Raw genomic sequence first — 26,834 nt, 5'->3', positions numbered from 1 at the left:
GGAAAAACATTCTTCCCACCACAAATGCAGTGTTCTATGAGGGAGTTCAAGTCATCTTTTTAAAAATTATTTTGTGAAAAGTTTAATAGGTCTGCATGTTCTTTCTAGAAAAACATGATTTCTAACCAGGGAGAATAATCACAGGTCTCTATAAATGTCACCCCATAAATGTGACAAAGCTTTCACAGGGTAGAGGCAAGATGGAAAACACTACAGAAATCTCTGGGTTTTTTGTTTTCTGTAATTTTTTATTAATTTATAAATTTTTATTTTATTTTAATAGCTTTTTTATTAAACAAGGAAGTCACTTAGTTTCTCACTGCAATTCTGAGGCACCATTCCCTTCTCAGGCCATGTGCACAGCGCCCCCTGTAGTTCTGCAGCGCAGAACCTGTGTGATCTGGTTGCGGCCTGCAGATTCTTTAATATACAGACAGACAGAAGCAAAACAAAAGTACTGTACTTTCTTACAGACTGTTTATACATTTATAGGCATATGAGCATACAGAAAAACAAAAGTAGTACCTATTTTCTAAAAACCTAACTGTATGTGTATGCACAACATGAAATACAGTATGTACATGGGAGCTGGGGATTTAGCTCAGTGGTTCCGCTGCCTGCCTAGCAAGCACAAGGTTCCGAGTTCAATCCCTAGTACCAAAAAAAAAAAACAACAAAAAAAGAGATGAACAGTATGTACATAGAAATGCACAGTGTCTTTGTTTTATATTAGCAAAAGTCTTGGACACAACCCAGAAATTCTTCAACAAGAAAAATAAACTGTTCATAAAATAAAATATACTGTGGAGAAATGAAGGTACAACAGCTAGGCACAATATGGAAAAATCTTACAAACATTAAAGACCATGTGTGTCCTAGAAGACATAAATAGAACATTACTATAATTTCTCTATATATTTTGGAACAATGGTTTCCTGAACTGACTACACATCAGAATTCCATGGGAACTTTTTTTTTAACTTGGAAAACTTTATAAATCACAGATTCTCTTAGGAATGGCTCTTTCCTCAATCCCAAGAATTTTATTTAGTAAGAAGCCATGAGGAATCTGTTTTTAAAAAGATTCCTAGGTATGCTCGTTTCGGCAGCACATATACTAAAAAAGATTCCTAGGTTATTCAATGCAGCCAGCTCAGCACAGTCTGTGATCCACTTTCTGGAGCCAATGCTACAATACAGTGGTGTAATTATAGGGAAAAAAACCCTAAGAGAACAGGAAGAAATACCTTTTTGGCACTAAGTAGCCTAACAATTCCATGAGGTACTTTCTCCTTTTATTCCCATTTTACCTGTGGGTAAACTGAGGGTCCTATAGCAAGTAAGAGGCAAAGTAGATTCAACCCACTACAGTCTGGCTGCAGAGTCAGTGCAATAACTCTGCTCACCAACCTCTGGAGACATATGTGACTGTCACCAAAAGTATCATGTAACTAATAAAACCCACCATAAGGGAGAGAAGCAAAACCAAAGACTCCAAATGAAAGAACTGCACTGGGGACTCCATAAAATATAGAAAGAGATTACGCACATCTGCTTCACTAATTATATAGCTTTCTCTGCTAAAGTACTTACTGTCTGAAGAAAGGCAGGAAATGCTTTCACGGGAACACTTTTGTGGAAGGACCTAGCCTGAAAAGGAAAACAGAAAAAGGAAACTGGTTGGAAAAATTTCACAAATAAACACTCTTCCTGTGAAAGAGAACATAAAGCAACAAGAGCAGTTGAACAGTGTGACTATGGCCTCTCAAAAGCAAGAAAATAGCTCATCTCCTGCCAGTTAACTATGATTCGTTTCCAAAGCCAAATGGACTCAGAGAAAAGTAACTACTGTACAATATTGAAAATTCCATTCTTTCTTATGGATTGGCTTTTGCATTTTCCAACAATCTTACAACATCTCATAACTTTAACGGTCTAACTCTGTAGTAAGGGGTAAATGAAGAGATACTTGCATTAACAAGTCCCAGCACTGCCCCAGTTTAGACTGGCACAACCTCCTATTTAGATGGTAAGACCCTCCTGCCTCTGTGCTCCAAATCTTTAACTCATTCCATGCAGACATTACTTCATTTTTACTTTCTTTAAGTTCACTCTCTGGCAAATCATATCTCAATTACTCGTACTGGGAGTCAGAAACCTCTCTCTGCACTAAGCCCACCCAACTCCCTGCTACTCTGAGCTATGAACACCGGGTATACTCAGGCCGATGCCCACCATCCTGCATCTGCCATTGGACTTCTTGTCCTGTGTCTTTGTATCATCCCTTATGTCAGAAGAGTACACACTGTCTCTGCCTCCTGACTCGCTGCAGTCTGGTTTTACCCCCCATAGACCACTAAAATTGCTCAAACATCATCCATGATCTACTAATTATCACAGTCATTTTTTCTCTTCAGTTTCTCTTCAGCATGGAAAACTCTGATATTCCCTTCCTCCCTTTGTTTTTAAGATACTGACTCTGTTTTCCTTGTCTTTCTTCCTAAGAAACGGCCCTTTCTCTTTGCACTGAGAAAGGGAGGTGACCCTCATGGTCCCATCCCTGGTCCTCCTGTCTAGATGTATGTCCTCCTTCAGCAACCTCGAGGAGGTTCTCCATCTATACTCAGAGCTTTAACCAGACCTGTTTGATGCATAATTCCCAAATCTACTCTCTCCAGGACTAACCTCTTTTAAGTCACAATCTTTTATTCCTCATTAGCCCATTTTGCTAAATGATTCAAGTACAGTATGTCCAGCAGCCAGTCTGAAGTCCAAAGATCAGCATCAAGCACATCACTCCTTTTTTATTGCTTCTGTGAGAGGCACCACCATCATATGAATTCTTTGTGTAATCTTTGACTTTCCCTCTTCCTGATCTGCCACAATCCAATCAGTTATCAAGTCTCATTGATTCTGCTTCAGTTGTGTATAAATACACATAAACATCTACTCTCTCTAAATCATACTTCCTCCTCTCCTAAGTCTCCTAAGTGATCTCCCAACCTTCAAACTCTTGTTTCAATAGTGGAGGCAGTTTCCTATTGTACAACACTAATGTCACCCTGCACCTGTAATCCTAGCATTTAGGAGGCAGAAGCAGGAAGATTGTTGAGTTCAAGGGCAGCCTGAGTGAGTTCCAGTGTGGACTATCTAGTGAGATACTGTCTCAGAAACACTAATTTAGCAATAAGGAGACTAATGGATTACAGCAGGCAAAACAGAGCCAAATTAAAACACGAGGAGCAGTACCAGGATGGGAAGGACTTTGAGGTGATGATGAGTCCAGACCACTTATTCAACCACTTTAACTGGGAGAGAAAAGTAAGAAACATAAGGGTCCATAGGGTGCCTGTAAACAGACAGTAGCAACAAGACAGAAGAACAAGGGGCGAGCTGCTAGAGAGGCAGCAGGAGGCACCAGCTGAGGACATGAGGTCCTGGGAGAGAGAGAAAACATGAGCAGTCGTGGCATGGCAGACAGGCCCTGTGCACTGAGCAGAGCAGCTCACCTGAGAAAGCCCAGGCATAGCAACCAAGCCACAGGGACACGCACCTGCTTAGGGAGGGAAGTGGAGGGTTTTTAAAGTGGGAAAAGTTTACAATAGTCCCTGAGATAAATCTTCTGAAAATTCAATGGCAAAAGGAGTAGAGACTGTGAAGGTAAGAATACCATATAGCCACATCTAGAAATAGTAATTTCCTAAATGACTGGGCAAAAAGTGGCTACTTACATGTTTTATATGCAAGTGTGCCTGGCTGGCAATGTCGTATATCACATCTCTCACATTTTTATCTTGGTTCTTCCTCAGAAAGTCCTCTTGTGAAACACCATGCTATGAGGGAAAATACACATTATGTTAGGACTCTAGAAGCACACAACATCAACAAAGCTCAAAAAAACAGGTACTTTATAGATAGAACAGTACATATGGTACTGTTTTTTCAATCTGCATGAGTGTGTACAGAAAGAAAAAGAGACACATATACACACCTGGAATATCCAACAAGATGTTAATTAACAAAACAGTTGTAGGTAAAACAAAAATACAAAAACAAGGAAACCAACACAGACAAGTTTAAAGAATCTCATACAGAAAGCAAAAGTTCTGAAAAAGAAGATTTTAAGCCAGGTGTGGTGGCACATGCCTGTAATCCCAGCACTCTGGGAGACTGAGGCTGGAAGACTCCAAGTTCAAGCCAAGCCTGGGCTAAATTTAGCAAGTTAATTCAAAATGGGGGTGGAGGGGGTTGTAGCTCGATTCAAAGGCCTTGGTTCAACCCCCAGTGGATTATTTCCTCCAATAAAACTAGGACAGGCCAAGGTGAACACTAGGAATAATTTCTGAGATTGCCTGGACAACTGTAAGACATCAAGGAAAAGCTACATCAGATGAGGATTCATAGACCTTCTTACTCATAGCTCCTCCAGAGCCCTAATATGCTACGGATCAAACCTAGGCAATACTCTACCATGGAGCTACAGCCCCAGTTCTTTTTATTTTTTACCTTGAGACAGTCTTGTTAAATTGCCCAGGATGGCCTCAAACTTGGGATCTTCCTGTCTCAGCCTCCAGTAGCGAGGGTTGCAAATGTGTACCACTACATCAGACCCTGACAGATAAAATTCTGACTGGATAACTATTACATGAGGAGGAAGAACATTTGCAGGAAGCAGTAAACATTCCTGTCAAAGCAGTTAGTAGAAGAGACTAAGCAAAGAACCAAGAAATAACTTCCTCCCCATATTACTGGGGTGAATTCTGAGAAGTAGCACACCACACACCACACCCTTACCAGCATACAAATATCCATGGGAAGAAACACTTTTCTTCTGCTGCCATGATAGGGTGCTGCTCTCAAGCAAGTGACAATGCCTTGTGCCTTTCCTATGTGACTGGCGGCATGATCTGCGTGGAGATCCTTTATACCTATGGTTTAGAAATGAAACAAGGCTGCTTTGTTCTCTTTAGGCACATAAATCAATAGAGCATAGAAAAATCACCTAAAGACATAAAACTAGGTGTTTAGCCTGTTTTATTTCTGAAAAATAGGATTTATGTGGCAAAAACTGGGCTCCAGGTAATGATGATCATTTTCCTACTAGAAAGTATCTGAATCAAGTTTTCCTCAAATACCAGAACACTGAGAACACAGTTAGAATTTCAATCAGCTATCGTGGAAAGTAATTAAAAGTCTCCATTTCTTCTCCACTGGAATTTCCGCATGAGCTCACCTCAAGTACATGCTTAACAAACATTCTACCCTTTGCTATCTGCTTCGTTACAATGGCAAACTGATGGTAAACATGGCTTCCAGGGATGCAGGGTGAACAGTCCAGGTAGTTTGACGGGGACTGGTATTATTCTTTCAGGGTAACATAAAGACATACTACCGCCTTCAAATGAGATGGTACTGTCCTGGTCCCAAATGTTTTCCTCATTATAATAAGATGTCATTAACTTGGGACAAAGTCAGAGGAGGAAAATACCATCGAATATTTTTTTCCAGTACTGAGAACTGAACCCATGGACAGGCTACCACTGAGCCACATCCTTTTATTCTTTATATCGAGACAGCAGCTGGCTCAGCTGCCCAGGCAGGACTTGAACTTGAGATCCTCCTGCCTCAGCCTCCTGAGTGGCTGGAATTAAAGCTAAAATTTTTTTTAAAAGAGAAGAGAGAAAAATCTTTCATAAATAATTTATTTTTCTACTTTTTTTTTCTTTTACATGAAGAAATGTCATTGACAGAAAAGGAAGAGTTAAGATATGAGCCTTTCAAATTAAGAGATGCTATAGTTTAAAAAAAAAAAAAGCAGCTATCTGCAATTATCAGGTTATTTACTAGAGTTTTCCCATGAAATATCTGTGAGAGCCTGAGTACTATATTTGGAATGTCTGCACTCCAAAGATAGAGAGAGAGCTAGAGATCGAGATCGAGATCGAGATAGAGCTAGAGCTAGAGCTGGAGCTGGACAGAGATACAGATACAGATTCTCCTTCTGACTTCTTTTTAAGTGTACCTTTATAGAGTACAGTACAAGGCAAATTCTAGTGCTAATCTGTTTAGACTGTCAAAATTAGGGGTGAAATCTGAAAGGTATTTTTACTTGAAAAAAGAAGTATGAAATAGAAAAACAACTTACCCAATATTTCCAGTGTTAAATACAGAAGACAACTCTGTGTGTTTTCAGCATAATTTTCAAGTTCCTGGATATTACGATATGCTTTGTCATCCAAATTTTTTTCCTATAGTCAAAGAAAATACAAAGAAAGTTTGTTTAATATCAATATTTTATGAAGAAAAGATTCTATTTTCCCTAATGAACTAAATAAACTAAAATATCAAAAAGAACTAGGGCTGGGGATTTAGCTCAGTGGTTTTGCTCCCTGCTGTGGGACCCAAGTTTGATCCTCAGTACCAAAAAAAAAAGAACTAAAAATATCAGCCAAGAATGGTAGTACATCCCTGTAATCCTGGCATTCAGGAAGCCGAGGCACGAAGATTGTGAGTTTGAGGCCAGCTTTGGCTACATAGTGAGCTCAAGGCCAGCCTGGACTATATAATTAGAAATTAGACCCTGTCTCAACTCTCTTCTCTAAAAAAATCATTTATCATATTCAATACACCATAAAATAAGATTAAAATAACATTAAAGCTGGGTGTGGAGGCACCCACCTATAACACCAGCACTCTGAGATGCTGAGGCAGGAGGATAGCCAAGTTCAAACCTAGCCTAGGCAACTTAGTGAGACATGTCTCAAAATAAAAAATAAAAAGGCCTGAGGATGTAGCTATGTAGTTCAGTGTGAAGATCCTGGGTTTGATCCTTTGGACTGCAAAAGTAAGTAAATAAGTTAAATAAAATAAAATGACTACACAAGTAAGGCTGGGCCACAGAGCAATTAATAGGTTTGACTGGACCCAGAATTCAGTTCTAAGAATTAGTAAGCATTCCATTCACTAGACTCGTCAGACTTTCTTCATTCTCTCTACTCAGGTGAACCTGAAGGTATGTGAATCACTACTCAAGTATTTGATAATATTAAGGAATTATAACTAATGATATGGTACACAATCATATTGTGGCTATGTTTCTGAGAAGTCTTTATCTTCCTAAGACACATGCATCTGCAGGTCAAATGATATTCTGGGCTTTACTTTAAAATAATTCAATGAGAGTCAGTGAGGAGGAGCCAGAATATACATGAAACAAGATGACATATTTTGATAACTATTAAAGCTGAGTGACAGATACATGAAAGTATATTATTTTCTCTACTTTTGTACAAGTATAAAAATTTCCATTTATAAAAACCATAACTATTCAGGGATGGTGGCAAATGCCTGTAATCCCAGTACTCTGGACCACTGAGGCAGGAGGATAATAAATTCAAGCCCAACCTGGGCAATTCAATAAGACCCTGTCTCAAAATTAAATAAATAACAAAAATTTTTAAAGGGGTCAATTTTTTTAGTTGTCTATTCTAGATATTAATCCTGTATCTGAGAAATACCTGGCAAAAATTTTTCCCATTCTGTAGCAATCTCTTCACCCTGCTGGTTATTTCCTTTGCTGATCTGACATAATTCCATTTATTGATTCTTCCAATGCCTTCAAGAGTTTTGCCTATTGTATCTTCCAGAAGATTGTTTCTGATTTATTTTGTGGTTTGTTTTTTGAGACAGGTTTTCACTATGTAGTTCAGGCTAGCCTCAAACTTTCAGCGATCTTTCTGCCTCAGCCTCCAATGTGCTGGGATTAGAGGTGTGAGCCATCATACCAGGCTGTTTTAATATTTAGATTTTTTTATCCCTTTTGATTTTATTTTAGTACATGGTGAGAGATATGGGGCTAGCTTCAATCTTCTGCATGTGCATAGCCAGTTTTCCCAGTACCATTTGTTAAAGAGTGTATCTTTCCCCTAGCATATGGTTTTGACCCCTTTGTCCTTTGAGTGATGGCTGAATGTGCCTAGGGGTAGTTTCTGCATTCTTTTCTCTGTTCCACTGATCCACATCTGTTTTTCTGCCAGTAACATGCTGCTTTTGTCACCACAGCTTTGTAATATAACTTGAAATCTGGGATTATGATGCCTCCTGCTTTGCATTTGTCACCCAGGATTGCTTTTGCTATTCTAGGTCTCTGTTGGTTCCATATAAATTTCATGATTGTTATTTCTAGTTAAGGAATGCTGCTGGTATTCTGATTGGGCCTACATTAATCTATTTATGAGTTATGGCCATTTTCACAACATTGGTTCTCCCTAGCCAGGAACAGGGGATATCTCTCCATTTTCTGTTGTCTTCTTCAATCTCCTTTTTCAGAGTACTATACTGTAGTTTTTATTACAGAGGTCTTTCACTTCCTTGGGTCAGGTTACTTTCAAAGTATGTAATTTTTCTTGAAGCTATTGTAAATGGTATTGTTTTCCTAATGTCTTTCTCGGTGAGTTCATTATTGGTGTACAGGAACACTACTGATTTTTGTGTTGACTTTATTATCTTGTTGAATTTATTAGATCTAGGAGTCTGTTGGTAAAATTTTGGGTGTCTTTATGTAAACAATCATATTGTCTGGAATCTCTTCCTTTCCTAAACACATCCTTCCTATTTTTGTCTGATTTTTCTAGCTAATGTTTCAAGCACTATATTTAGAACAGGACTGGTTGATAGTAGACATTCTGTCTTGTTCCTGATTTTAGAGAAAAAGCTTTCAGTTTTCCCCCACTTAATATGATGTTGGCAGTAGGTTTGTCATAAATGGCTTGTAAGAGATTGAGATAAGGTCCTTTTATACCTATTTTCTTCAGGGCTTTATCATGAATGGATGTTGGATTTTGTCAAAGGCTTTTTCTGCCTATTGAGATGATCATGTGGTTTTTGCCCTTAGGTCTGTTTATGTGATATATTACATTTATGGATTTGTGTATTTTGAAATATCCTTGCAACCTTGGAATGAACCCTACTTGGTCTTGACATATAATCTTTTTTTTTCCTTTGGTACCAGGGATTGAACTCAAGACCTTGTGCTTTCAAGGCAGGTGGTGGCACCACTACTGAGCTAAATCCCCAGCCCAATATATAATCTTTTTAATGATTGTTGCATTCTGTTTGCCAGTACCTTGAAGATTTCTGCATCTATGTTCATTGAAGGGACTGGCCTATAGTTTTCTTTTTTAGTTGAGTCCTTGTCTGGTTTTGGAGTCAAGGTAATACTACCAGTATCTTCCAGGAATGAGTCTGGCAGTACTCCTTCCCTTTCAATTTCATTAAAGAGTTTGTGGAGTATTGGTATTAGAGCTTCCTTGAAGTTCTGGTAGAATTCAGTGGTAAATCCATCAGGTCCTAGATTTCTTAGTTGGTAGGTTTTTTTGTTTTGTTTCACTACTGCCTCAATTTCATTGGCTATTATTGGATTTTCATTGCCTATTCAGGATTTTTATATTTTCTTGGTTCACTTTTAGTAATTCACACCTATCTAGGAATCCATTTCTTCTGGATTCTCCAATTTATTTGAGTACACGTTTTCAAAGTAGCTACTAATAATTCTCTGGATTGCAGACGTATCTATTGTTATTTTGTCTTTTTCAATTTTGGTGGGGTTTTTTTTTTTTTTGGTACCAGGGGTCGAACTCGGGACCTTGTACTTGCAAGGCAGGCAGCAGAACCACTGAGCTAAATCCCCAGCCCCTATCTTTTTCATTTTTAATTGCATTGATTTGAGTCTTTCCTTTTCTTGGTAAGACAGGCTGCAGGTTTGTCTATTCTGTTTATTCTTTCAAAGTACAGCTCTTCAATTCAATGATTCTTTATAAATTTTTTTTAATTTCAATTTCATTAACTTCTGCTCTGATCTTTATAATTTCCTTCTATGCACTATCTTTGGATTTGGATTGTTCTTGTTTTTCTAGGACTTGAGGTGGATCAATGGGTTATTTACTTGGGCTCACTTTGTTTTTCTGATTCACACTTATAAACTTCCCTCTTAGGACTGCTTTCACTGAGTCTTACAGCTTCTGGTACGTTGTTGTGGCAGTCATTTGATTCTAGGTACTGTCTAATTTCTTACTTTCTTCTGTGACCTACTGATTATTCAAGAGTATGTTGTTTAACTTCTATGTGTTTGCATACTTTCTGTGGTTTCTTTTGCCATTAATTTTTAGTTTGATTGCACTATAATCTGATAATATGGATGAGATAATTTTAATTCTTTTGTATTTATTTAAGCAAGATTTACAGGCCACCATGTGGTCTATTTTAGAGAAAGTTCTATGTACTGCTGAGAAGAATATGTATTCTGTTGTTTGGTAGGACACCCTGTAGATACCTATCAAGTCCATTTGTTTGAAAGTACAGTTCAACTCTGATATTTCTTTCTTGATCTTTTTTGTCCAGTTAATATGTCTATTTGTGATAGTGGGGTATTGAGATTTCCCCACTAAAATTGTGTTGATGTTTACATACTCTCTTAAGTCCAGTAGTGTCTGATTTATGAAGTTGAGTACACCAGTGTTCAGTGCATACATACAACATTCCTGTTGAATGTTTCCTTAACTAGTTGTAGTAAAGTTCTTTGCCTCTTCTGATTGGTTTTGGGTTAGAGTCCACTTTGTCTGAAAACAGTGTTACTAGTCCTGCTTGTTTGGGGGCTCCCATTGGACTATTGTTCTCCATTCTTTGATTTTTAGTCTATGAAATCAATCAAAAAATGAGCAACTGAAGTGAATAGATACTTCTCAGAAGTACAAATGACCAATAAATACATGAAAAAATATTCAACATCTTTAGCCATAAGAGAATGCAAATTAACACAAAATTGAGATTTCATCTAGAAAGAATGGCTATACTCCAATATCAAATAACAAATACCAGCAAGGTTGAAGCAGAAAAGAAACCTTTCTACATCGTTGGTAGGAATGTAAACTAGTACAACCACTCTAGGACTCAAGATGGAGATGCCTCAAAAAACTAAAAATAGAAATTCCATTCAACTCAGCTATCCCCATTCTAGTTATCTTCCCAAAAGAGGCAAAGACATCATATAACAGTGTTACACGCATACCTATGTTTATAGTAGAACAACTCACATGAGCTGCTATGTTGGGAGCAAACTATATATTCATCAACAGATAAATGGATAAAGAATATGCAGTATTTACACATGATACAGTACTATTCTGACACAGAGAAAGATAGACTTGAGTCACTTGTAGGAAAATAGATGAATCTTGAAACAATAATGTTACGTGAAATAAATGAGACACTCAAGCTTAGAATTGCATGGTTTCTCTTATATGAGAAACTCAAAAGTACAAATCATTTAAAGAGCAAAATATAATATAAATACTAGGAAACAGGGAAATAGATCTTTTGTACATGGGAAAGGAACCAAAAGATAGAGGGAAAGAAAAAGGGAACTAAAAAGAATTAAGATGTGTTATGTACACATACTAATTCCCCATGATGAAAGCAATCATGAGGTACTACAAACATGTACTAATAAAAATCAGAATAAATTTTTTAAAAGAATAATTGCTAATTACCTTGGCTTGACCGGTTCATGTTTATGTATGTATTGAAATATCACATTGTATCTCATTAATATGTACAATTATTAAATATTAGTAAGAGTACAGTAATTAGAAAAAAATATATAAAGGGCTAGGGATATAGCTCAGTGTGAAGGCCCTGGGTTCAGTCCCTAATATCACAAAAAATAAAAATAAAAGTTAAATTTAAAAATCCAAACTAATAAAGTGTAGTTGTGTACATGACTTTGCCTAGGTGTCTGTCTTTGCCTACTATCTCAAAGTGATGAAGCAGAGGGTGGCATGTAGGGACAGAATACAGGTAAAATGGCATAATTCTCATAACGTTTCCTTCCTTCAAAATATTAATATATACATTAGAACATTTCTTCCCTAAAGAATTAGCTTAAGGGTTAAAAAAGGAGAAAACACTTAAGACTTGGACAGCTTCAACTTACTCGTTCATCAATGATTTTCATAAGCCATCTTTTAGTCAAACTGTGTCTTCTAACAGCCTAGAAAGACAAGAGTGTTAGAAGTTTTTAGGAAGTACTAGAAATGACTTCTGTAGATCTGAACAGACAAACCAAATGCAAAACTAAGGAAGGGAACATTTGTAATAATTCATCACGAGACAGACAGCTGTGTTAAGTATCAGAGGCAAGGAAATATCTCTTGAAAACATTTCAAAACATTCAAGATATTTCTCATACTTTTCCACTGTCTTTTCCCCCCAGTGTTTTTGGTCATTAACAATTCCACTTTCAAATAAAAATAAGAAATACTGGGCCGGGGATTTAGCTCAGTGGTTTCGCCACCTGCTGCGCAAGCGCAAGGACCCGAGTTCGATCCCCGGTACCAAAAAAAAAAAGAAATACTGAGCTTTTCTATTATATAATGTACCCTACATATTATATACAAACTTCCTCCCACAAGATAGTCTAGTTAGCAAAAATAACCACTTCTCCAAAAGTAAAAGACTAACTAAAAGTCAACTGAAAATAATCTGCAGGGAAAATTGTTACCTTAGCAAGTTACAGACACTCCGGCAGGAACGAGGCCACGGCGTACCAGACCGTGGTCTCTAAATAACTTGTCCCAAAGGAATCAGGGTTCTAGGGAAACAGGTGATTCAGGAGGAGTAAGGGAGCCGGGCATGGTGGCGCACACCTGTGATCCCAGCACTCGGGAGGCTGAAGCAGGAGGATCGGGAGTTTGAGGCCAGCGTGGGCTACACAGTGATGTCAAAGCTAGCCTGGACTACATAGCAAGACTCTGCCTCAAAAAAACAAAGAGGAGTAAGGAGAAGTTCAGATAATCCTAGAATATCTTACTGTGTCAGAAAACAAAAAAGTGCTTTAAAAAAATGGAGGCCTGTCAAAAAGACCTAGGAGCCAGTCTGAAGGGGCTCCCACTGTCCAAATCTGGAACCATCTGAACATCAAAATAATTTTGTGCAGTAATGAATTACAAACAACTAGGAACAAACAGGAATCTGTAAATCCACACCAGGACTTATGAACAACAGGAGAGGAAGAGCTCATTCTCACAGAAGGCCAGGTGCCAACTGGTAAATGTGGACAGACTGTGCTGGGAAATTATCATTTTGCAACCATAATAGTAGACTGAGTCATAGAAAACCATGAAGGACTGCTAAGCAAAGGGAGGAACTTGGATGAAGAGCAAGATAACTACACAGCTTTAAAGTATCATGGCAAAGGTGGCTGATTAGTTCCACAACAATTGCACAACAAGAAAATCAGGAAAAATCCTGACTGGGCAATAAATAGCAACAATGCCAATAAAGGACAGATAGACAGAGCCCAGGCATCGTGGTGAACACCTGTAATAGCAGCTACTTGGGAAACTGAGGCAGGAAGATTGTAAGTTCAAGGTCAGCTTGGGCAACACAGCAAGACTTTGTCTCAAATGAAAAATTTAAAAGACTGGGTCTGCAGCTCAGTAGTAAAGCTCTTGCTTTCTAGGGAGGAAAAAATGGCAGGGGGATATAGCCTTTTAAAATGTCAATGTCAGAGAAGACAAAAGCCACGGAAATGTTCCAGATCAAAGTAAGCTAAGGAGATATGACAACTATATTCTTGACCCTATATGGGATCCCATACTGGAGGGGAAAAATAAAATTATAATAGAAATATGAAACTAGTATTATACCAAAAGTAATACACCAAAGTTAAATTTACTAAAGTCAGTAACTGTTCTTGTTTTAAAAGAGAATATATCTCTCTTCTTCAGAAATACTGAAATATTTAGGTTGAGGTCCAAATAACTTTTTAAAACATTAACTTTTTGCCAAGTCAAAGCTAAGTACCTTTTCACAATAAATAAATACAGTGGTGAAATGTAAAGTCTGAGAAAGATCCTATACTTCAACTAATACTCTCAGATGTCATGGACGCTAGAATGGAAAGGTTGGCGTGCTCATCAGTATGAATTTATGGATGAAGGCTGTAAGTATGGAGAACAGAGCCCACTTTGTCTAGCAGGCACCTGAGAGAGCCGAAAGGGCTGTGTGGAGCGAGTTCCAAAGCGCTCTCAGCTGCTACTGCCCCATGGCAGGAACCCCGGCAGGATTGCCCCCATGTCCCAGGAAGTGGGCAGCCACCATTGCAGCCTCTTGTCTTGGTTTATTTTATATGTGTCCGAGTAGAACAAGGAGGTTTGATCTTTGTAAACACACCACTAGGCATGTTCCTGACATATAGAAGTACTCACTATATATTTAATAAATGAGACATGAAACCCATATTCACTGAAGGCTAAAGCAAAAACACCTACAGTACACCTTGACCACAAAACATGGTTCTGTTTCTGAAGGAAATTAGAGATCAAGGTAAAAGAAAAAATACTTTAAAATACTTAAAAAATACTTAATTTTGGAAAATGAAGCCAAATAGAATAAAAATCTTGGCTATAAAATGTAAAATCAACTAATATTCATATGCAGAGAAACTGAAAATCCTATACAGAATGAAGAAATTGCAAATATTTGCCAGATGTGGTGGAGCACACCCATAATCCCAGCACTTTGGGAAGCTAAGGAAGGAGAATGACCAGTTGAGCTTGGGCAATTTAGCAATTTAGGGGCTGGGGATTTAGCTCAGTGGTGCTGCTGTCTGCCTCGAAAGTGCAAGGTCCTGAGTTTGATCCCCAGTACCAAAAAAAAAAAAAATTCAGCAATTTAGTGAGACCAGGGGCAGGGCAGGGGATTATAAATACTCAACTATTTTGTACTCTGAAAATACCAGTGACACACTATAGCAGAAAAGTGCTCTCTAGACAACATAATGTCACCATCCCCTCTCTGTAAAAGAATCTGACTTCAGAGTCTGTGGTGCCAGGCACAGTGGCGAACACCTATACTCCCAGCTACTTGGGAGGCTAAGGCAGGAGGATCCCAAGTTCAAGGCCAGCATAGGCAATGTGGCAAGATGCTGTTTCAGAATAATAAAATTAAAAAGGCTGCTCAGTGGTAGAGCACCCCTGGTTTTGCTAAAAAAAAAAAATCTATACATCTTATTAAAATTGGACAAATTGGTAATCCTAAATCAGCACATATATAATTAGATATATAATATGTAATTAGATGTATAATATGTACTTAGATGTATCTTCTGCTTTTTAAAAAGAAGCCAAAGATAAATCTGCATTAAAGGAATCTCTGATCTTCCACCATATTCCTGACAAAGGCCAGGATCTTTGATGCAAGTGTTAACACAAACATCCACTGAAATCAGGCTTGTGTACAAAATAATAAGCAGGAAGGGTTTCTGGAGTTTAGAGAAACTTTTCTCTACTCTGAGTCACCTGGCTTGAGCTGCGTGAAGTGGAATGAGAAGAGGTAAACAACTGATCTAATACTCACAGCTTCCCATCCACTTTTTCTTCTCAGTGCCTGGTGTGGGGCAGGGAGTCTGGCCCTCCATCTTTACTGGGGCTCTGTGGAGTCAATCTGGGGCCCCAAAACCAGGTCTGCCTCTGCTGGCGCACAGACCTGGGAAGAGGCGTACCACTGTCAGGTCTCTCAGTGGCTCCTGTTGCAAAACCCTCTTTCAGCACTTATCACATTACAATGGGGTCACAGATCAGTGACAAAAGACACCTAATTCCCTTCCTCCATTCACAGTTTAGCTGGCAGTGATGGCGAATCTTTTTGGGCTTTCAATGGTAACAAACAGCCGGCTACAGCACCTGTGCCACAGGTTCACCACCACTGGTTTAGCATACTTCTAAACTATGCATGGTCATTTATGAATGAGTAATCTATATGCCTGCTTCAATATAAAACCATTCACTCTATACATCTAGCTATAAAAACAATACTGTAGCTCAGTGGTGGTGAACCTATGGCACCCGTGCCACAGTGGGCTCTTGGTATCGTTGAAAGCTCTAAAAGGTCCGCCATCACTGCTCTACCCCATAGGGTCCCAATCTCAATACCCCAAATTCACCAACAAATGGGCAATTCTACAAAGTAGTTTCAGATTTGTAAGTGGAATATGCTGAGAGCAAGTCTCCTTTCGCAAAAGATATGTCATTCTACAGTACAGAAACTGGTATAAGGAGCTAGCTACTGTGCAGAAAATAGAAAACTATGGGCTGGGGATTTAGCACAGTGGCACCGTGCCTGCCTCACAAGCGCAAGTTTGTGAGTTTGATCCCTGGTACCACAAAAAAAAGAGTAGAAAATTTACCTTCCATTGAATCAAAATTTGAGGGATTTTAAATTCTACAGCTAAATGTGGATAAATACATAAGTAATCCATAAGATACCAAATCGTTCTTTTTTTTCCTTAATAAAGAAATACACCAGACCCTGAGGCAGGAATCTGAGGCCAATGTGGGGCCATATATTGAGTCCAAGGCCAGCCTGGACTATATAGCAAGGTCCTGCCTTAAAACCTCACCCCAACCCTTCAACAAAAAAAAAGAAAGAAGTAGCATACCAAATACCTCTTCAAATTATCAGTGGATGATTGGAAATTCCTCTGACAAAATCAACATGGATCTGAACATTACATTAGTTTATGATAATTTGCAGGGTAGATTCCACTATCATCATCAAAAAGTAGGCTCAAATAATATTCTTACAAATTAAAAGTAGCAGTTTGTTTTTCTTACCTTCCATAGTTCAATGGCCACAGGCTGATGTGGTGGGTTGTCACAGTATATATCTTCCACAGTTTTTCTCCAAAACTGCATTCGCATCAGTCCAATTGTTTTCTCAGAAACTGAGTCCTTTACCTGTAAGAAGGGTTTAAAACTTTAACAAATGCACCGTGTATGTCTCAAAAACCAGTATTTTTTAAGGGATTCTTTGAGTCAGCATGCTCCCACTGGCTTGAACCACTGGTGGTACATGTATGACTGTCCCACTGAGCAGCTTGTACCACACGATGGGACTGTCCCATGCTGCCCATGGGACAGCCATGCACATACCACTGGTGGATCAGAGCCACCTGGCAGCTAAACATATGAATTATGACTCCATCATAAATGTGTTAATTAATGGAACAGTACATGATTATATGTGGTGAATACACAACTCTACATTTTTTAGAACCTAAGGAACTTACACCACAGAGTGAATTTTGTTATACGTGTGTCTTAGTTATTTTTCTCATTGCTGAGACAAAATAACCGACACCCATAATGTTAAACGTAATGAGACACATGAGCTTAAATATTGTATGGTTTCTCATATATGAGAAACCCAAAATATAAGTAAAGAGCAAAATAAAAGACAGACAATAGGAAACAGGGAGATAAGACTTTTTGCATATGGGAAGAGGACCAAGTGATGGAGTGGGAGGGATGGATGAATAGGATTAAAAAAAAAGAATTAAGATGCATTACATACATGTACCAACTCCTCATGAGGAATGTGATCACTATGTACTATAAACATGTACTAATAAAAATATATGTATATACAGAATACAAACCAAGTGGGGCAAAATATTGACAAAAAGGTATATGGGTATTATTTGTATTATCTTTACTAGGTGTGAAATTATTCTCAAATAAGTTTTTCTGGGGGCTGGGGGCATAGCTTAGTGGTAGAGCCCTTGCCTAGTATGCACGAAATCTTGGATTTGACAACCAGCACTACAAACAAACAAACATAAATATATATATATATATTTATGTTTGTTTGTTTGTTTTAAATACTCCTGGTGGAAGTTTCTTCACAAGTTCAATGTTCGGACCCCAGTGGCATATACTACAGTAGTATAGCAGCAGGGTGAGCCTTTTAAAAACTTGACCACGAGGTGATGTCATTGGTATTGCCTATTGCATCTTCCAGTAGATTGTTTCTGATTTATTTTATTTTATTTTGTGGTTTTTTGAGACAGGTTTTCACTATGTGAAATTTGTATGGAACCAACAGAGACCTAGAATAGCAAAAGCAATCCTGGGTGACAAGTGCAAAGCAGGAGGCATCATAATCCCAGATTTCAAGTTATATTACAAAGCTATGGTGACAAAAACAGCATGTTACTGGCAGAAAAACAGACGTGAGGACCCTCACGTGGCTGCCCATCTCAAAGTAAAGGCTAAAGGGAGCTCAATGTCTCCATGCCCCAGTATCCAGTCACATCTAATCCAATTTCTTCCCATGCTCCCCTCCTTTCGCTTCTGGCCCACACTGGTCTTCTCCTCTCCTCTGAATGTAACAGGCACACTGTACCTCAGAACCTTTGTGCTGTTGTTCCTTCTACCTAGAATACTCTGCCCAAATATCTGTGCAGCTGCCTCCTGCACCTCCTTCACATCTTTGCTCCGATGCCACCTACTCAGTGAGATTTTTTTCCTGACCACCCTGCATAAGACAGAAACCACTGCTATCCTCAGCCTTCCCTGGCCCCTTACCCTGCTGTAGTGTTTGCCACAGCATTTATCTGATAACATTACACAGTTATTCATTTGTTCACTGAGTGAAGTTTTTGCATGTAGTCAATGCTACACCCACAGGCCTACAACAGTATTTAGCATACTTTAGAAAATAGTTGTTGAATAAATGGAAGAACCAAACTGTATATACAAAGAAGGGGCAAGATCCTCCTAAAAAGTGATGAATTCAGGAAGAATCTTGGCGGCTTACCTCATTAAAATGGAATTATAGCTGAGTATGATGGCACCTACCTATAAACCCAGTTATCTGAAAGGCTAAAGCAGGAGGATTACAAGTTTGAGGATGGCTTGTATAATTTAGCAAAACCCTGACTAAATAAACAAAAAGCCTGGGCATGGTGGCACATGCCTATAATTTCAGCACTCAGGAGGCTGAAACAGGAGCATTGCACGTTCAAGGGTGGCCTGTACTCTGTCTCAAAAAAAAAAAAAAAAAGTTTAATCATCTAAAAATTATAATGGAAAACCACTGTGGGGACTTCTATGGCTAAATTGTGACTGCCTTAGGCTGGGGATAGAGATTTAGCTCAGTGGTAGACTGCTTCCCTGGCATATGTGAGATCTTGGGTTCACTTTCCAGTACCTCAAAAAATAAAACAAAAACTGACTGGCTGAACACACTGACATATAATTTATACCTGAGAAAGGATGAAGTGAAAAACTCTGACCCACAGTTAACAGGAATACCCCAGTGGAAAAAACAGCCAATCTGGTAAAACACTGCAGATTCATGGCTGCGATCTCAGTTGTACCTTGGTGCCATCCTTGTTCACGTCCTATCACATTCAACACAGAACCCGTGCCAAACCTGCCCCTCTCTTCGAAACCCCATATCCTGCCTGGGCCCTTCACTCCCAGTATCTGACCTCTCTATTCAATTTACTGAGACCGAGGTCATTCTACCTAAACTCCCTCCCTTCTATCTCCTATTTCAATTTGTTTTATATCTGCACACATTTATTACATTTGAAGAAAAACAGATCTCTCCTTTGTTTCTTACATAAAACTGAGTACACTTTAAGATCTGGGTTTGCTAGAATTGCTTCCATTCCCCACTTCACATTAAAGATAAAGCTTCAATTTAAAAAGTGCTTTGAAAAACTGCTATGTACATGTACATTACACAACTGCTGGAGAAAATACACAGTTCTACTGTGATTAACCTATTCAGTTAACAGACAAATGTGTACTTTTAACTGTACAGTGTTTTAATATTTAATAGCCTCAGAAAAAGAAATTTAAACTCCAGAATGGCAATTTCCAGAAACATTAAGGTTATTAGCTAGTTTTATTTTTGGTGCTGAATTAAGCCTGAATAGTTAGCAGGAAAAAGTACCAGCAGAAACCTCAAGCACATCTAAACGTATAAATTACAACTACTGTAATTTCTTTATTGTTCAGCATTAAAAACATTATATCATCATCTTGCAAATAATAGCTTAAATATCTTAATACCAGCCTGAGCCAGTTCCACATTGAAGGCCCTCAGTGCAAAAGCAGAGCTTCGGGATTCTGAAGGGAGCAGCAGGGAGCATAAATAATTTTCATAATCTCGTTTCCTATAACAAACATGGGAGAGAAAAAGGTAGTTACTCTTCACTTTCCCTATTGCACACAAAAACACCGACCAAAATTAACTGAAAACAATGAGGCTTTAGTTCAAAATAGACCTGATGTTTCTTATCTTTTTTATGACTATTTCTTTACTACTATGAAAAATGTATCTGCTCCCATCCTAGGCCAGTTAAAAAAGAAATCTCTTTATGTCTAATCTATATTTATATAGTATTTAAAATTTTGTTTCCAAATCCCTTTACTTTTAGAAAGAATTCATACGAGCTACAAAAGAAATCAAGTTAAGAAAGTAAGCAAGTATTGGTGTGAACTCAGTTTTTAAAACACAGATACACAGAAAGACACAGAAACTGATGTAGGAGGTGTGTACACACTTCCCAGCAGCATTTGCTCAAAGAGCCTAGAAGCAATGATCACCTCCATATTCTCAGTATCAGGGAATACACCGAGCTCCTGGATCTTGGTTCCTAACAGTATTCCCCACTGAATGAACCTAGGACTCCTTGGAAAATGACTGACTCCAGGGATGGGACATGGAAAACACAACCTCTTGAGCACAACGTAAAGAAACATTCAAGGAACAGAGGAAATTTATCAAAAGAACACACAAACTGGCTTGAGAGAGTCTGCAGCAATTTGAGCATCAAAATAATAATGTCAGGCTGGACACAGTGGAGTGTGCCTATAGTCCCAACTACTCTGCCGGCTGAGGTAGGAGGATCGCTTGAGTCCAGTGGTCGGAGGTCAGCCTGGGCAACATAGCAAGACCCTGTTTAAAACAATAAAATAATGAGGGACTAGGGGTGTTGCTCAATGGAAGAGTGTTTTCCTAGAATGCATTAGGCTCTGGATTCAATCTCTAGTATTACAAAAATAGCCAGGTGTGATGGTACAGACCTGTAATTCCAGCTACAGGAGGCTGAGGCAGGAGAATCACAAGATCAAGCCTGGGCAACTTAGAAAGACCTTGTCTCCAAAAAATAAAATAAAATAAAGTGGGGGGGGGGGCTGGGGCTGTAGCTCAGGGGGGAGACCCTGTGCTCATTCCCCAGTACCACAAAAAAGGAATGTGGGAGAGGCACTGAAGACATAGCTCAGTGATGGAACACTTAGGAACTAGTCCATGGATCCAAACCCCAGTACCAAATTAAAAACCAAAATGAAATAAAAGCCAGGTTTGTCGCTCCGTGTTGGTACACTTCGCTGGCATGCATGAGACCCTGGATTTGATCCCCAGTATGCCCACGCACGCGTGTGCGTGCGCACACACACGAAATGAAGGTGTTTTACTTGCTCAATCAAATCTAAATTCAGTCATTCCAGTATTTATCAGAAGCCCTTGAGACCCGGTATTTAAAAACCTGATACTGTACACTTTTGCAAACGAAGGACAGAGGGCAGCTTAGCTATTGGTCTCTACAGTCAGGCCTGGGCTCCAAGGAAGGCACAACCCACCTCCACAAATAATTAAGAAGTGACTCCCAAATGCTCAGGCTTCGTAGTGCTACAGGGGCACAAAACACCTCAAGTCCCTGGCTTTATGATAATTTACCACAGTGAACCTCAGGCAAATTCCCTACAGTTAGCCCATATAATAATGACTTACATTGTATTTACTGTCCGGTAACTCTGTGTCAGGCGCGGTCACAATCTGTAACAGACTACTTATAAACTACTTGTAACAGTGCAGAAGGTACAGAAAGAAAGCAAAGGTAACTACCGTTGCCATTAAAATTAATTACTAGCTGTCCCATAGATAAAAAGAAATATGCATACAAAAACGCTGAAGTTAACATTAAGGGTCAGGCGAGGTGACATTCTTCAGGCACCCAAAGAAACTTTTGCAAAGACTTTGTGCCCATGCTACGGCTGCTGTTGCCTCACTCCCTCCACACATTCACACGCCCGGACCCAGAGATCCTCCGGCTGCCAGCCTGGACCGCACACAAGTCCCAGCTGCGCCGCCGCCCACCCCGACCCCCAGTCCCCCAACTCCAAGGCGGCTCCCCAACTCGCTCACCGCAGCAGCTCCAGGCAGTACCCGGCCGTGCCTGGGCCGCCCGCACCACTGGCCGCCGCCACGCTTCGCCGGGTCTCCGCGGGCCCTGGCAGCAGCCGCGCGTGCACCCACACACCCCAGGGCAGCCGCCGGCTGCACAGAGCCGGCCCAACGAGCCGCAGGGCGCCCCAAGGGGCGAACAGCATGGAGGCAGCCATGATGCCGGCGTCGCGTGACCTTCGACCTCGCGCCGCTGGCGCGCGCAACGCCCCCGCCGCTCGCGGACGCTGCCCGGAGGAGAGGCAGGGGTCGCTGTGGTCCTCTGCGTCTGGCCCGCGCCTGCTCCGCGCCGCAGGTCCCGGGAGGCCTCGCCTGAGTCCTGCCGACCCTTCACGGAGTCCCCTTTCCCCAGACCTCTTCACGTGACCGCCCAGCACCAGAGAGAAGTGGTGCCTTGCCCTGTTTCTCAGCCGGGGCGTTCTTGGCACTTTGGCCGCGACGAGACTGTCCTGGGAGACTCAGCCCAGCGCGTTGCCAGACGTTTGCTGTCCGAATGCCCAGGCGTAGTGACAACCAGAAGCCCACACACATTCCACGGGCTGATGGAATGTCGCCCGAGTTCAGAACCATTGGCCACCTTGCACCTCCAGGAGAAAAAAAAGATCCTTGACAAGGGCAGTCGACCTATCTGTAGCTCCCGTTTGTTGACTGTCACTACTACTACACTCTAAACAGGTTTCAGGAGGGCAGGGTCATTATTTTGTTTCTTCTTTTATCCCCAATACCAGTCCCTTGAACATGATAGATGCTGACATGCTTCCATTCACATAAAAGTCAAGGTGCAAATGTTCAAACCAGGTGTGGTGGCACATACCTAGCTAGGGAGGCTGAGGCAGGAGGATTTCTGCGAGTTTGAGGCCAGCCTGAACTACAGAGAGATGTTGTCTCCAAACAAACTAAATTTAAACATTCAAAATATTTGTATTACTCCAAAGTGTGTGCAGAGGGAAGAGAACCAGGGCAGGCCATAGGTGAGAGCCTGTTCTGGGCTTCCAAGGTCCAGTGGGAATTCTAAGGAGTTTGAAAATTCTCAATTTAAACTGATCTTCCAGGTCCTTATGAAGATGTATTTATCAAGGTAGGAGGATAAGGTATATTTTGACAGTTTATTATCTTGATTTGTAGCTTTTAAATATTTGTTTACATGGTATTTGGCCCTCTTTCAACATTTTTATCCTCAGGCCCCTCAAATATTAGTTGAGTCTGGGCCGGGGATTTAGTTCAGTGGTTTCGCTGCCTGCTCCGCAAGCGCAAGGACCTGAGTTCGATCCCAGGTACCAAAAAACAAAACAAAACAAAACAAAATATTAGTTGAGTCTAATTGTCACTGTCACCAGGAATCTGGGTCCTAATGCAGCGAGGAGCCAGACCCTCACTTCCTTGGTCCTTGGTCCTTTCTGCCCTTGATGTAGGAATTCAATCAAGACACATAGGCCATGGAGAAGTATAGGCAGAATTTATTATAAAGTAGATGGCAAGAAGGTGGGCAGTACAAGGAAGGCATCTGCACCAAGTGTGACTTTGGATCCTTTCTAATCACACAAAGGTTACTCCTGGGGTTTAGGGAACTAGGATAATTAGGATGTTTATCAACATTTTACTTAGTTACTTTGGAAGTGCAAAATGTCTTCCTGTCCCTTTTTAGATGGTCGGTGTTTCCTCAGGGGCTTTAATTATGTAAAAAGTTTAGGAAAGATAAGTCCTTAATTTAAACCAGGTCCCAGTCCCAGGCAGGAGGGTCTTTTAAGAAACCTTGCTTTTCTGGGCTGTAGAATCAGGAGGAATGTGCACAATCTGTAACCTTAAAATGTCATTGTGCTCTGTGGATGGCTTTAGGTCTGAGACCTAACAAATGATTATAAATGTATTCTACGTTGAAGTCTTTCTTTATTTAACTGGCAATGCATGTTAGTTTGGACCCCCTCTCTTTGTTCCTCAGGCTGGATAATGTCTAACTAATCTGCCTAACAGCCACCACTGACCTAATCCAAGCTAACAGCTGCCTACCCCTAGATACCAATTGTATTTGCATTGACTCTACCCTAAACCCAAAGGACAGCACCTTGTTCTCTGGCCCTAAGAACCCTAAGTAATTCACCTAGCTTTGGTTTTACTCCCTGACACTATCTTTCCTCCGCCTATACAGTAGCCCCACCCTACTACTTACTATTAGTCCCTCCTATGCGTTTCTTCTCTTCCCTCTGGGCTTCTGTTCCCTAGCACTCACAGACATATGCTACTGTTCTCAATACCACAGTTTAAACCTGCTCCATTAAAATCAGGGCTGGAGTGTAGCTCACTGATAGAACACTTGCCTAGCATGCATGAGACCCTGGCACTAAAAAAAAAAAAAAAAAAAATCACCAGCTCACATTTCCAATTCTGATCTCCTACCTAACTAGTCTTTTCCACCTGGAAGGCTTGTGTTTACTTCTGAGTCCATGTGTCTGAAAAACAAATCAAACCAACTCTTCTTCCTAATCTATTTATTTGGACAACATTCCCCTTACTGCCATCAAGGGAAACACTTTGGAATCATCTTTACATCTTCTCTGTTCTGTATCTTCTGTAATCTAACTTGGTAAGAGCCTACTAATGCTTTTTTGTTTGCATGTGTATCCATGCAGCTCAGCTGGTATAAAATACCTGAATTCAGATCCTGGTTTAACCTCCTGCCTCCACCTCCTATTACTTTGTGACCTTGGGTAAGTTACTTACCTTTTCTGGTGCTTTAGTTTTCTCACCTATAAAATGGAAATAATAATAGAACCTAATAATAATAATAATAATGGAAATAATAATAGAATATGAGATTGTAATGAGAATTAAATGAGTTAATACAGGAGAGTTCCTGGGCCATTATAAGGACTCAGCAAAAGTCAGCTATGTAGGGAAAACATTATGGAAGGCTTTTCAACCACCGCTGTTAAATGGACCAAAAGGATTGCTAGGTATCTTCAGTGGAAAGCCAGACATTGTCCAGAATATTTGCTTCTCTGGGGCCTTTGCACCTTTCATTGTCTAATTTAAGAATTAAACGAGTTAATGAAGGAGAATTTGAAACAATATGAACCCATCAATGAGTACGTTTGAGTATAGCTCCATGATCCAATTATCTCCCCCAAAGCCCCATCTGTATCACATGAGGCTTTGGGGGGACAGTTAGATATAAACCACAACAAAGCTACATACCTAGCCCTTTTTATTTTTTATTTTGAGACAGTCTTGATAAATTGCCAAGGCTGGGCTTGAACTTTCCATTCTCCTGCCTCATCTTCCTCAATAGTTGGGATTATAGGTATGCATGACCACACCCAGCCACTAGTACAGGCTTTTTAAAGAACTATAAGTATATAAAAATATTTCTTTACTACCTAGCCAGCACAAGGTCCTGAGTTCGATTCCCAGTACCAGAAAAAAATAAAAATATTTCTTTAGTTCCAAAAAATCAAAACTATATTTTTGATATATGCATATGCATTTATTCAGAGTTATAGTCGAGGTAGAAGCTCAGTGCATATGTAGAAAATTAATGTTGACTTAAATGACCACAGAAGCACCATTTATTAACTTGGCCTTTAGCTGAGTCGCTTGCTCACTGTACTCTCATAAGTATATGACTCTATCCATGATAATGATAGATCTGTGTAGTTGTGGATAAAACATAGTAACATTTCTTTCCAAGATTTAGCCCAATAAAGACTGTTCTTTGGTTGATTGTACACTGGAAGGAGTTATGCCTTATTGTTCCAAATTCTACTCCACGTCTTATTTTTTCCATGGCCTCTTTTAAGGAGGGAGCTCCTATATTAAGAGTCAGGCTGCCTTTCAGCTTTTACACAATACCTGTGAGTCTGAAGGGTCTTGCAGTCCATCAGACTACAGGAGGTTAAACCTGCCTGGACAAGAATTCTCTCTCTTCAAGGTCCTCAGGGATCAATGAACTTCTCCTCCCTTCATTTTATTACGTATTTTTTATTATATGTATATTTAAAGCTTAATAAAGGGAATCTGGAAAACACAGGCAAATGTAGGAAAACATCATGGTAAGACTTGTAATTCAAACAATTACTGTTTACATTTTTACATTTTCTTCTATCCCTTTTTCTATGCATAGCCTTTTTGCTTGTTTTATACATTGCTTGTACAATATTATTTGATAGGGCTAACATTGCATAGATATTTTATGATGCTATTATTTTATTCATTTAAAATATTTATTCAGAATCTAATGTGCCTACACTGGGCCAATTGCTAACATGCCAGGAAGGACAAATAGATATGTCCCATGTCCTCAAAGAGCTTAATCTTTAGTGGTAAAGATTTAAACAAAGAAAATTATCACAAGGGACAGGGGAGTGTAGCTCAGTGGTAGAGCACTTGCCTAGCATTCAGGAGGCCCTGGGTTTGACCCCCAGTAGCACACAGGGGAAAAAGAAAAAAAAATCATTTCAAATAAATACAAAATTACAAAATGTGAAACCTGCTATTGTATTAATAAGAATATAACTTTAGCTCCTCAAACAAAGACACAAAATAACAGTGATTTAAATGAGGTAGACTCTCAAGTAGCAGTTTGAGTGTAAGCAGTCTAGGATATCCCAAGGTCATACAAGTCCTGAACCCTAGGAAACCCCTCAGGCCCAGGCAATGTGGACAGTTGTCACTCCGCTGATACTATTGTCATCACTCCCATTTTATTTTATTTTATTTTATTTATTTATTTTGGTACCGGG

The 26,834-nt window shown here is 39.7% G+C and overlaps 1 protein-coding gene across 7 annotated transcripts in view; it reads right to left on the bottom strand.

Moving 5' to 3' along the window:
* Ndufaf6 (NADH:ubiquinone oxidoreductase complex assembly factor 6) overlaps positions 1–22,569 on the bottom strand; it is a 43,747-nt gene extending 21,178 nt beyond the window's left edge. For 2 of the 7 annotated variants that reach the window (XR_015442831.1, XM_087190630.1), the window contains exons 1-8: positions 22,060–22,568; positions 19,924–20,023; positions 16,671–16,793; positions 11,990–12,046; positions 6,146–6,248; positions 4,795–4,928; positions 3,732–3,833; positions 1,594–1,650 (exon numbers count right to left, since the gene is read on the bottom strand). Coding sequence is in view for 4 of the 7 variants with exons in the window: in XM_087190630.1 (XP_087046756.1) it covers positions 1,594–1,650; positions 3,732–3,833; positions 4,795–4,928; positions 6,146–6,248; positions 11,990–12,046; positions 16,671–16,793; positions 19,924–20,023; positions 22,060–22,256 (873 nt within the window). In the remaining 3 variants the exon portion in view is untranslated. Of the gene's footprint in view, positions 1–1,593; positions 1,651–3,731; positions 3,834–4,794; positions 4,929–6,145; positions 6,249–11,989; positions 12,047–15,414; positions 15,544–16,670; positions 16,794–19,919; positions 20,024–21,645; positions 21,981–22,059 lie in introns of those variants that run through there. The other 5 variants (XR_015442832.1, XR_015442833.1, XM_087190632.1 and 2 more) reach the window with 5 other exon arrangements.
* Between the last annotated feature and the right edge of the window lie 4,265 nt (positions 22,570–26,834).

This window comes from Heterocephalus glaber, unplaced genomic scaffold (assembly GCF_053883595.1).
Source record: "Heterocephalus glaber isolate CG9 unplaced genomic scaffold, H.glaber_assembly_v1.0 deba00001555, whole genome shotgun sequence".
In the NCBI taxonomy this organism is placed as follows: domain Eukaryota; kingdom Metazoa; phylum Chordata; class Mammalia; order Rodentia; family Bathyergidae; genus Heterocephalus; species Heterocephalus glaber.
This window is presented reverse-complemented; position numbering and strand designations above follow the sequence as displayed.